Source organism: Phasianus colchicus, chromosome 9 (assembly GCF_987193195.1).
Source record: "Phasianus colchicus chromosome 9, bPhaCol1.hap1.1, whole genome shotgun sequence".
In the NCBI taxonomy this organism is placed as follows: Eukaryota; Metazoa; Chordata; class Aves; order Galliformes; family Phasianidae; genus Phasianus; species Phasianus colchicus.
This window is the reverse complement of record NC_143444.1, coordinates 22,240,155-22,251,576: the sequence shown is the minus strand read 5'-3', so window position 1 is coordinate 22,251,576 and position 11,422 is coordinate 22,240,155. Positions and strand designations below refer to the sequence as shown.

Below are 11,422 nucleotides of genomic sequence, written 5' to 3'. Positions count from 1 at the left end.
CCAGGAATAGATGACAAGTGAGGTTTAGTAGTGGAAGCCATAGAGCAGCAAACTTGCCTTAACTTCCATCACTGGGGCAAGGCTCTTAAAGCAGCAGCCCAGGCCTGGGAAGGGAACTAATCTTGTGAGTAGTTTTCTTGTAGGATCCAGTTGCTGCCTTGAGCTTTGCATGTGAAGGGAAATTGACCTCATCTGCCCCTAGACTTCCTTTGCTCTTCCAGGTGACAGGTGGGGTGCACAAGGGTCACTCCTGTGTTCAGGCTCTGCCTGTCTGCCTCCTCATCCTCCTTCTGCAGCTGCTATGATTCCCCTTTGCCAGCATTATGTGTAGCCCTTCTCTGCTGCCTGTGGCCTAAGTCAGTAGCTGCCTGGTACAGCACACAATGCCAGCACCTGCCCCCACCTGTGAAGGCTTCTGTCTGCTTAAATGGCACTTAAATGGCAGAAGTGGATAGAACCTGGTGCAGCATGGTACTGTGTGAAAAGGAAGGGGAAAGCAGACTATGAGTTGCTTTGCTAAGCTGCTTTGCACATGCAAGATGTTATTCACAGCTCTGCAGTTCTCTAGGCTTCTCCAGATAACCCATGCTGGGGTGGGCACAGTACCCTGGTGCAGCCCTACAACTTCACACACTGCAGTTCCACATTCAGAGTAGTGTGACTGCAGTTCCACATTCAGAGTAGTGTGGCAACTTTGGCCAGGGTCTTTGCTTTGGTAAAGGTTCACTGTATCCTTTAGTTTAAGACGTTCAAAGGGAGTGGGATGTTACCCATATGACTTTACTAGAGGAAGGATTGAAGAGAGCTTGCTCTGCAGGCATAGACTAGATTTTAACTTCATGTTGAGAAGAGTTAATACTGCCAGTGGTGAACCCCACACTGTAAGCTGGCCCTAAAAACAGAGCTCTACATCTCACCCAGAAAACAAACCTCAGGGAAGAGCTTCTTGTTGATCTAAGCCACAGATGGCACTTTCTTCCATCAGCTTTAAAAGGCAAAGGCAAATTAAAGCTGTTTATTAACATTTAAAATACTGTACAGTGTGTAAGTCCCAGCTTCCCACAATACCAACTCTGTGCATTTATCGGATGCCCTGGTGAATGATGCTGCTTTTGGCACTGTTTGCCTTCTCTCTTTCCTTCTTCTTTATGGGATCCATCTCAAAACAGCGCCAAAGCCGCAGTGTTTCGTCAGCAGCTGCCGATGCTACTGTTACACCATCTGGGCTCATGCTTAAGTTCAAGACTCGAGCAGTATGACCTAAGGAAGTGTACAGTCAAGGCTGTGCTGATTCTAAGCACAACCATGGTTCCCCCACCTTTTGCACTTGTGTCCCTTGTAAGCCTCAACAGCCTCCATCAGTGCCCCATAACATCTGAAGCCTTATGAGATCACATCCTCAGCCTACAATTGCAGCACATAAGTATTCTAGAGGATGTCCCTGGACACTATTTTTTATTATTGGTGCTTTAGGTTAGACAAGTTAGCAGGCTTGAACTGAGGATTAAATCTGCCTTCAGCCTTACCTTCCCCAGACAAAAGATCTAGCTTACCTCGAAGTTCAGTGACCTTGGCCATTGATGGATACTTCCATATCACTAGCTGATTCTGTGCAAAGCCATGGCCTGAAACAAACTCTTTATAGGTTGTTGACCACAGGATAGAACAGACCTGTGAAGAGGCAGAAATACTTATGCTGATGAGCATCAGCAAGAATGAGCCCCTGATGGCTCCCTAACCTGTCCCAGGCCTCAGGGACCATCATGTGTGCCAGAGTTTTATCACCAGGATGTTTGTCTCACCTGGGAATGGGCATCAACAGCACTGAGACAGGCGCCAGAACAGACATTCCAGATGCGGATGTGTCTGTCGCTGGTTCCACCTCCAGTGGCTAGAACACTTGACTGCCACGGACACCATGCCACAGCCTGAGGAAGAATCAGTATATTTTAAGAAATACAAAAGGTAGTCTGCTCCTATTGCATCTTTCATAGCTCAGACCACAGCAGCTGCAGGGTAGCCTCCCTCCAAAGGGCGGGGACTACAGCAAGTTCTACACACCTGCTTTTCACATAGACATGCCCCCATGCTATCCACACAGCAGACCTGTACTCACCTTGACAGCACCCTGGTGCTGAGTGAAGGTCTGTACAGGAGTGAAGTCTCCACTGTCCCCCTGGACAGATGGCCAGATGTTCACCAGGTTGTCATTGCCACCACTGGCCAGGTAGCGACCATCTAGAGACCACTTGAGTCCACACACCTCTTGTGTGTGGCCAGTAAGAGTGGCCACGTGGTGCTCAGCCACTCTGACATCATGGTGGTGGATGTGGCCAGTTCGTGACCCACTGCAGAGAGGAGATTCAGTATCAGCCTAGCTCATTTTCACCAAAAGCTGTTTCTGTGCTACTGCAAGGCTGCCTTTTTTGCCATTGAGTTTCAAACTGTTAACCATCACTGGCCTGTTGACACAAGCAAAGCAACCACAGAACCTCTTCACAACTGACTGTATCTAGCAGCTGGACACTGCTTCACGCCCAGCCTTACCTGGAGAGGATATAGCTGTTCCAGCTGAGGGACCCCACACGAGAAGAATGGCTGGTCATACTTCGGAGACGCTTCTGCTGCTGTATGTCCCATAGCTGGAGAGGCAAGAGTATTATGTTCTCCAGAGGGTAAGGAACAGCAGCATTGTTGCTTTGCCAGGAAACTTTACTACACAGGCTCTGGCATTTGACCTTTTCTGTATGGGAACAGCAGTTAATTTCTCATGTACAGAACAGAGTTATTCCAGACATCAGAATATCCTTAAAGGCTGCCTTGCTACTGCAGTTGATCACTGACCACAGGTGGGTGGGGACACCTCCCTTATACTAGTCTTATCACCCTCAACATCACAAGACAGAGGCTATAACCACTAATAGTCACAAGACTACAGGAAGTATTCCCACTGCAGTGAAGATCACTTACAGCCTTCTGGAGAGCAGATGACAGAGCTGTAAAAAAAACTACTTAGAATTTGTTCTACCTAATGATGATGTGAGCATAAATGCACCTTCAGACAATATTGCTCTCTGGCAGAGAAGCACACCAGCGTCAAGTTCTCTACAGGTCTGTCACAAGTCATCCACTTCACCCCTCTGCTCCCACAGTGGGCAGCAATTCACTGAACTATAACATTGGAACACTCCTCTTCCCTGTGCTAAGGATAAAGACAAGTTAGAACACACTGTATCTTTCCTGTGCTAGCCAAGACTTTGTTCCAAGGCCCCACAGCTCCAGCAATCCTTGGACCACCTCTCATTTTACTGCACTCACCTGGACCTCAGCATTTCTTGTGCCAACAGCAAGGTAGTTTCCTTCTTTAATCCATGACACAGAGGATACATAATCATCTGGATTCTCTATCTGCAGCAGCTGGATGATTTCCCCAGAAGAGTGATTCCACAGATAAACACAGTTGTCCAGAGCCACTGCCAGGAAGTTCTGAGAGCTCCAGTCAACAAGATTCAGATCTACAGTTTGGAGGAGCAGTGCAGCTGACACAGTGCTTACATGCAGAGCCCCACCCACATCTTCACACAGCACTGCAGTGAAATATTTTCACTTATGCTGAATGCCATATCTCCCACCTGCACCAGCCACATGTGCATGCAGGTAAGGGGCAGCCTCCAGGGATCCACCATGCCCAGTAAATTAGCCTCAATTCAAGCCACCCACATGGTGCTTTGGACTATTAGTCAACACAGAGATACTCAAGAATTGGTCAATGCCAGTCTGGGTGCATGAGAAACTGAAACAGCCCAATTAGAGAGTTTCAGTTCATCAGACCATACTGGCCTAAGTATTTTACCCCACTGCAAAATGATCGCAACACTGCAGCCTACTTACAGTAGTCATTGCGAATCTCCGGTGCATCCAGGATCCGATCTGGCATTGAGGGAATGTATCTACCATGCTTCCTACTGGAAGCAGGTGTAGTCTTCTGGCTGTAGAGCACTTTCAGGTTATTCTGATAGCCTGTGTGCAGAGAAACAGCTTTGATATCCTGCTTCCTCCTGACCATTCAGCCAACTAGAAAACACCTTCAGTTAGAACAAAGTCTTGGAGAAGATATCTGTACATCAGAGCACTGTGTTAGAGCCTTACTGGCAATATTAATTACTGAATCAGAGTGGTTCCCAATTCACAAGAACACGTTTAACTATTGCTATTCACTGTCTTGCCTAGGGAGTTTGAAGCTTTTACAGGCAGACTTCAGGAAAATACATTATCTGCAGTACAAGTTAACAACTGGCAGTCAACCCAGCTTTCATAAAACAATACAACAAAAAACCTCAAATAACATGCCAGCTGTTATGCCAACCCCTGAACTTCAGGAAACCTGAGAGAGATTCCAGTGTGCAAAGAACTCTGAGATGCAGTCAGCTGATCTCTTCCAAGGCCAGAAATAGGGCTACATGTGTTGCAGTTCCCCACACAAATATCTGTACCTAAGTCCCTCAAACAGACCCTGCATCATACCTTCTGGAGCGTTCTGTGGCTTTCCACTAAGGCGGAGAATCTTAGCCTCTTCTACATCAAAACCATTAAGATTCATTGCCCAGGATTTCTGTTGCTCCTAGAAAAACAAACTACCCCTTAGCAAGACTCATTTGAAATACATTTAAACAAAACTGCAGCTGATAGAAGACAGTTTGGTTGCACTGTGGAATTCAGCTGCATATAGGCAGGTCAAAGTAGGTTTTTCCTCAGACACCATCAGCAAGATATGGTGCTATTTTCATGCACAAAGCCATAGTCACAAGGGACCAAATGCTTCATAAACACATTTCAGAGCACTATGTGCACATTCCAGAATTGCTCCCCATGCAGACATTGTCCTAGAATAGCTACTGCCAGCAGTTTCACACTGTTCAGGCTCATGGGTCTCTGTGACCTCTATTTAGAAGTCTCAGTAGCCCAAGTTCCACTGTCAGAAGCTGCACAGGCCAAAGCAGAAGCCTGTGCTTAAGGAAATTCCTCTGCAGAGCAGCTATGTGCTCACCCCATGTGTGCAGGCTGTGTACAGTTTCCACTTGCAGGCTCCTGAAGGCCCAGCACTGGGAAGCTGAGCGGGTGGGGACCCTCATCCCTATGCCTGCTTTTAGAGTCTGCATCTCTGTGACAAGTCACAAAGGATTAGGTATTTAGGAATGATCACATTAATCTCAGTACTGTGCTCACCTTCTTGGTAGGGGAATTTTCAGGGTCATTTTCTTTGGTAAGGAGGAAATTGGCCATTTCCATCTGCATAGCGCTGCGGTTGGGAATGTAGCGATCCCCCCCAGCTTTTGTTGGGGTGCTCTGGACTTTGGATCCAGATTTGCCTGCGTTCACATACGTAAATATTGTTTTAGAGATACTGAGAGAGTTCGTATTCAACAAACTTTCAAAGCAAAACGAACACCGTTTCCAAGAGGCATTTTAGCAGGTTAGCCTGCAGCAGAGACAAGCTCCACGACCGCAGCAGGGCTCAGAGCGCACAAGCCGCTCCAGCCGCAATTCGCCGCTATTCCCAGTCTCCCCCATACCTCCCCGCATAAAGGCACCGAGCTCAGATCGGGAGCAGCCACAGAGATAACGCCCAGGGTCTGCCGCAACTACGGCGCCAGGGCGGAGGGGAGGCCATTTCCCACCGCTAAGCACACGGGGCGGACAAGGCTCCCGCGCCGAGTCCCAGCAGAGCCGCATCACGCGGCCGGCCGAGGGGCTGGGAGCAGCGGTCCGCCCGGCCGCAGCGCGGAGCTCCGCGCACCCAGAAGCGAGGGATGCCCTCCGCCCCGCCCGGCAGCCCAGGGCGGCCCGGCACAGCCCCGCTCCCGCCCCGCCGCTCACCGGGGGTCTTGGACGGCGTCTTGCTGCCGCTGTAGGAGCGGTTGGCCGGCTTCATGGGCGACATGCTGGCGGCGGGGCTGGGGCCGGCGCTCTCCTTGGCCTTGCGCTGCCACCGCGCGGGCGGGGCGTTGGGGATCGGCGTGTCCAGCTTCAGCAGCCCGTGCAGGTCCGCCTCGAACACGAAGTGCGCCATGGCGCTGCGGGCGAGCCGCCGGGTCAGCGGGGCGCTGCCAGGCACGGCCGCTCCCTTCCCGCTAGGCCGCGCCTCGGACCCCCCTTCTCCACGGCCTCCCCCCTTCAGGCCTCGACACCCCCCGGCCCGGAGCCCCGCCGCCGGCCCCTCTCACCTCCGCGTCCCCGCTCAGCCACACGCAGAACCCCCCCTCCGCTCACTTCGGCTTTTAAACCCCGCGCGGCCTCCCTTCCCATTGGTCGCTTCAAATCTAAACCGCCGCACGTTGTCGTGGCGACCCCGCGCAGCCGCGCTGCGATTGGCTGAGCCGCAGAGTGAGGCGGGGCTTTCCCAGCCGGGATGCGGTCTGCCGGGTATCGGGGGGGCGGAGGGGGTGGCGAGGGTCGAGATCCGGGGGTTGCACCGCGCCCGGAGCCGGGCATGGGGCGGGCCGGCGGCGGCGCGAAGGAGCGAGGAGACCGCGTGGTTGGTCTATATTTTAAGGTCTATATTTTATATCCCAGGGGGAAAAGGGGCCGAGGGCGCTCCGCGCGGCTCCCAGCCGCCCATCAGCAGGTAGGAGTGGTTGGCGATGTCCGTGCTGGGCGCCGGGCGGCTGGCGGCGGGTTCTGGCGGAGGATCCCCGGGCTCGCCGCGGGGTCCGGGCAGCACCTCCAGCAGGCAGGGCAGCACGGCGTCCTCCGGCGGCTGCTTGTAGAAGGCGCCGGGCTGGGGAGGGGGAGGAGATGCGCTCGGGGCGGCCCTGGGGCTGCGGGATGGCCGGAGGCGGCCCGGCCCGGCGCTCACCTGGCCCTGCTTGGGGCTGTCGTGCAGGAAGGTGCCCAGCGCGCGGTGCAGGTCGGGGACGGGCGGCCACAGCCTCTGCTTCACGCTGCTGAGGGGGCAGCGGGGCGATGTGGGCAGACCCCCGGCCCCGTGCACCCCGCTGCCCGCAGCACGGCCTTACCTGTACAGGGACGGGAAGGTGCACCGCAGCCCCAGCAGCACTCCGGTGAAGATCAGCGGTGCCACCGTCACGCTCGGGATCACCCAACCTGCGACGGAGGGGAGGTTCCGCAGAGCCGGCCGATTCTCCTCGTCCCACCCGGGCCCCTCGGCCCCGCACGGCCCTTACCCGCTTCAGCCGCGACGTCGACCACGACGGGCTGGGACCACGCGCTCCAGCTGCCCCGGTACTGCGGCCCACCGGGCTGCGCCCGCACCTGGGCGCGATAGCGGGCACCGGGCCGGAGGTCCAGCACTTCCTTCCTGGCCGCCCGCGGGACCTGCAGCACCTGCGGGCAGAGCTGAGCTGGGGCTGTGCGGGGCCTGCGGCTGCCCCGTGCCAGCCCCTGCATCACCTTCCAGTCGGGGCTGTTGTCTGTGCCGTAGCGGACCTGGTACTCCAGTTGCTCCGCCAGCGCCTCCAGGGGCGGCAGCCACTGCAAGCTGAGCCGGCCCTGTGTCGCCGTCGCCTGCACGTGCCGCGGGGCCTCCGTGAGCACTGCGGGATGGGGACGTGTCGCTGCCGTGGGACAGAACCGCGCCCCGAGCGACGGATGTGCAATGCAGGGACTCACCGGCCTGGTGCAGCCAGAAGGGCTCCTTGAAGTAGCTGAGCACGGGTGGCTCTTGCAGCCGGGTGACGTTCACCAGCACGGCAATGGGGCTGCCGGCTGTGGGCTGGAAGGTGCAGGTGTGGCTGCCCTGTGTCCCCATGCTGGCCTCTTCACACCGCTGCCACGTGTCCTCCCTGTGGAGGACAGGGAGCGGGCAGCCAGTCACTGCTGCCATTGCTCTCTGCTTGGAGGCACAGCTCCGTGTCATTGCTGTGCCCTTTACCTCATGTCAGCCCCACTCGGAGATGCCCGGTAGAAGAGCTCGTGGGTGCTGTGGTGCTCTGCAGGGTCCCAGCTCCACACACAGCGCACACACCGCAGGTCGGGAGTGCTGCAGTGCAGCCCGATGTCCCCTGAGCAGGTGAGAGCCAGGGCAGAGTGGGCTGCTTCTTCCCAGACCCCTCAGAACCCAACTCCCATGTGTGGGCATCCTGCAGCCCCCAGCAGCGGAGACAGACAGTCTCTCACCAGAAGAGTGGGGCGTCTCTGCGACCACCACCTCCGACCAGGGCCCCCAGACACCATCCATTGAGGTGCCATCGGGCTTGCTGCGCACCTGGATGTGGTACCTCAGCCCCGGCTGCAGCTCCCGGAGAACCACCCACGTGTCAGCCTGTACCAGCCCCTAAAGAAAGTGGTGAGGGTGGGGGGCTGCCACGTGCCCCAAATCCCGCAGCCCCTGTACGTACCTGCCGTGTTCCCTGGGAGGCTGCAGCTCCCCTGGCTGTGGGAGGGTGGGCTCTGTTGGTGGGATGGGCAGGGAGGTCCCCGGGTGCCGTGCCACGGGGTGTCACTGTGGGGGTCATGGGATGGTAGCACACCTCATAGAGGAAGAAGTTGGGGTAGTCAGCAAGTGGCGGCTGCCACGACACACGGAGCTGCCCTGTGGCTCCGGCCCAGTGGGCGCTGATGTTCACCGGTGGGGCGATGAGACCTGCAGGGGCATCCCCAGTGCTGCAAGGCCCAGATGCTGCCAGTGATGGGTGGGAAGAGGAAGGGGCACCTAGGTGTAGGGATTAGGGTTGTGCCACGGGAGAGACTCACCCACTGCATCCACGCTGAGCTCCCGCCTGTGCCTGGTGCGGTTGGTGGCAGCATCCAGGACAAGGACGTGGAGCTGGGTGAAGAGCCGCACATCCTGGCTGGGGAACACGCAGATGTGCCGCATCCCACTGGCCCCACGGCGCTGTGTGGAGACTGCACACATGGTGGGTGCATCCCTGAGGAACAGATGGGGGTCCTCAAGCACCCTGAGCCTGGGGCCAGCTGAAGGGAGGGGATCTGGGCATGGCAGTGGTCCCTCAGTGTCACCATTCCTTCCCATGTCCCCGCCGGCTCTACCTGCTGTACCAGTAGTAGAAGCGGTGTGTCCCGCTTGCCTCCTCCTCATCCCAGAAACACGTGAGATCCTCGAAGGAGCGGGAGAAGCAGAGGATGTCCTCGGGCACCTCTGCCAGCAACATGGCATCTGGTGGGAAGGTGGGCATGAAGGAGTCCCTGGCTAACTCATCCCCTGCATGGCCCCTCCTGCCCCAGTCCCCTGCCAGCACTGAGGGATGCATACATCACCACTACTCCCTCTCCCCAGCACACAGGGTCCTTGGGACAAACAAACATCCCAAAATAGCCCTGTGGTCAGATAGACTCTGGAGATCAGCGGGAAGCACCCCAGCTCGACTCACTCCGGAAGGCACGTGGAAGTGTGATAAGGAGAGCGGTGCCCCAGGAGAGGCAAGGGCCTGGGGCTTATGTGGAGTTTGCAGCCCTGGGCATGGGGGTATGCTTGGCAACAAATGGGCTCTGCTGGAGAGCTTGCCCCCTTCCCCCAGCACATTGATCTCCTTGTTGTTGCAGGGGTGAACTGGAGCATCACACCTCACTGCTGTGCTGCTGGCTGATCCCATTCCAGGTGAAAGGAATGAGCACAGGAATGCCATAGTCCCCAGATGTCTACCAGGTGTCCCCCCTGATCTCCCTGTCCCTTACCTTGCCCTGACCCCTCGCCCTGTTTCTCCTTTCCCAAATGGCATCTCCTTCCTCCTCAGCCACATGCCCTGCCCGCAGACCACCGCCCGCTCTCTCCTACCTGCCCTTCCCTTTTCACACCCCAAGCCACCCCAGCCTCTCTTGACCTTCCCTGGCACTGCCCCTCACCCAGCCTCAGGGTGGCACAGCCACTTGCGTGCCTCTGCTCTGGCCATGTCCTGTGGGTTTCCAGAGCACCCACATGGCACATCTCTGCAGCTGGCACAAAGCAAGCTCAGGCATCACGCTGGCACTGTAGCAGTAGTTTCTGGGCACAGAAGCAGAAGGTGAGCCCAAAGCCTCCTTTCCTCCCCCTGCACCTGTAGGGGTGACTTAAAGGGTGCTCCTGTGAGCACTATAGCAGTTTGACCACAGATCTTGGATGAATGTGAAAACAGGAGCATGAGATCAAACGTTTTGTCCAGTTAATGCTTTATATAGTGTTATAGAAAGAGTAAAAGGGCCTAAGGAGAGAGCTTAAAGCATCAGTGACACTGCCGGGGCTGGCTCAGGGCTGGATGGAAAGAACCCATGGGGCACTAAGGTAGCACCAAGCTGGGCAGTGCCGCTGCGTTACGTAGGAGCAGCATAATGTCATGGGGCTGAGGGCTGCCACCCCAAACTGGTGGCTGGCAGCTGCAGGAAGCAGGGCACCCCTTTGTTGTAAGAACCTGGAGTGCCCTACGTGTGACCAAACGCATCCTCCAGCAGACCCTCCTGAAGCCCCCTCCCTCATCCTGCACCTCCCTGGCTGCTGCAGGGCGCAGCTCCCTGTGATCCACCCGTGGAGGAATAATGACCCCAGGACCTACCTTGGGATGTCACTGGCTCAGTGTCCATGGCAGGGCTGTGCCGGATCAGCAGGACAGCAGTGAGCAGAGCAGGCAGCCAGTCCTGGTGCAGGCAGGCTGCCATCCCGCCTGTTGCGCTTGGTACTTCCCAGCGCCCCGGCTGCTGCCCCGGCTCTGTGGGGTGATACCTTTATCTGGGAAGTATAGGCTGTGCTGCTCAGGAAGCCTGGCTGGAGGCTCCCCTCACCCCATCACCAACACTTCCCCATGCCCAAAACCACCGTGCTGCGGCCCCTCCACCAGCAGCCACAGTGCCAAGAGAGTCTGCTCCCATCAGATAGGCAGTATGTCCTGCCCTTGTGGCTAGCGGCATGGGGTGGGAAGAAAAACAGCCACTGAGGAAGCAGGGAGGCCCCTTCTATGGGCTGGGTAGACTGTGGGACTTGGGAATACCCACACCCTCGGTGTCATGTCAGAACTCAGGGTGTGGGACGGTGGCTCTGGCTCCATCTCACCCTGCGCTGCTCCACTCTGTGTGGCCCCGCTGTGTCACAGGCAAGTTGGCATCAATCTGCCCCATGGCACTGCCATCCTGGGGGCATGGAGGGGAAAGGGGGAACAGCCAGCACCAGTTTGTCACATTGTTTTTTCAATCCAGTCCCACTTCCTTCTCCATCTGGTGACCTGGCTTTGCAGGCAACATGCACAAACCCTTTGGTTCAGCATGGCTGCCCCATGTGCCATTCACAGCTCAGCAGGCAGGTGCAGAGGTGGTGGCACACCGGAGCAGCTGGTTCCTGTCACTGTTTCACTGGCAACCTCACTCGTGGAGCAGAGGATGCTCATCAATGGCTGCAGCTGCTAAATAGCACTGGAGGCCAGAGTGGGAAACTGAAATGGTATTGACACATTTCAATTGTGATCTGGGGGAAAGAGGC

The 11,422-nt window shown here is 56.4% G+C and overlaps 2 protein-coding genes and 1 long non-coding RNA gene across 6 annotated transcripts; 1 reads left to right on the top strand and 2 right to left on the bottom strand.

Annotated features, from left to right (window-relative positions):
* Positions 1 to 986: 986 nt before the first annotated feature.
* On the bottom strand, positions 987 to 6,333 carry CDC20 (cell division cycle 20). The gene is made up of 11 exons (XM_031600828.2): positions 6,225 to 6,333; positions 5,878 to 6,074; positions 5,227 to 5,369; positions 4,525 to 4,621; positions 3,892 to 4,020; positions 3,319 to 3,515; positions 2,548 to 2,642; positions 2,117 to 2,348; positions 1,803 to 1,928; positions 1,554 to 1,671; positions 987 to 1,260 (listed from the first exon to the last, which is right to left on the bottom strand). The coding sequence occupies exons 2-11, from the start codon at positions 6,068 to 6,070 to the stop codon at positions 1,082 to 1,084; spliced, it is 1,509 nt and encodes a 502-aa protein (XP_031456688.1). The 5' UTR covers positions 6,071 to 6,074; positions 6,225 to 6,333; the 3' UTR covers positions 987 to 1,081.
* A 203-nt stretch (positions 6,334 to 6,536) lies between these two features.
* Positions 6,537 to 11,407, bottom strand: MPL (MPL proto-oncogene, thrombopoietin receptor). Of its 4 annotated transcripts, none has more exons than XM_090146523.1 (12): positions 10,506 to 11,407; positions 9,010 to 9,136; positions 8,713 to 8,888; positions 8,358 to 8,602; positions 8,137 to 8,293; positions 7,892 to 8,021; positions 7,630 to 7,802; positions 7,411 to 7,553; positions 7,185 to 7,335; positions 7,017 to 7,104; positions 6,857 to 6,944; positions 6,537 to 6,778 (listed from the first exon to the last, which is right to left on the bottom strand). In XM_090146523.1, exons 1-12 carry the CDS (start codon positions 10,606 to 10,608, stop codon positions 6,563 to 6,565), a joined length of 1,797 nt encoding a protein of 598 aa, XP_090002649.1. In that variant the 5' UTR covers positions 10,609 to 11,407; the 3' UTR covers positions 6,537 to 6,562. The 4 variants fall into 4 exon arrangements, with proteins under 4 accessions (XP_090002649.1, XP_090002645.1, XP_090002646.1 ...); XM_090146519.1 differs by having other exon boundaries at positions 7,185 to 7,344; positions 10,506 to 10,634; XM_090146520.1 differs by having other exon boundaries at positions 7,185 to 7,553.
* On the top strand, positions 9,059 to 9,811 carry LOC149916868 (uncharacterized). The gene is made up of 3 exons (XR_016469286.1): positions 9,059 to 9,147; positions 9,257 to 9,445; positions 9,523 to 9,811. It is a non-coding gene; the product is annotated as an uncharacterized LOC149916868 (long non-coding RNA).
* Positions 11,408 to 11,422: the final 15 nt, after the last annotated feature.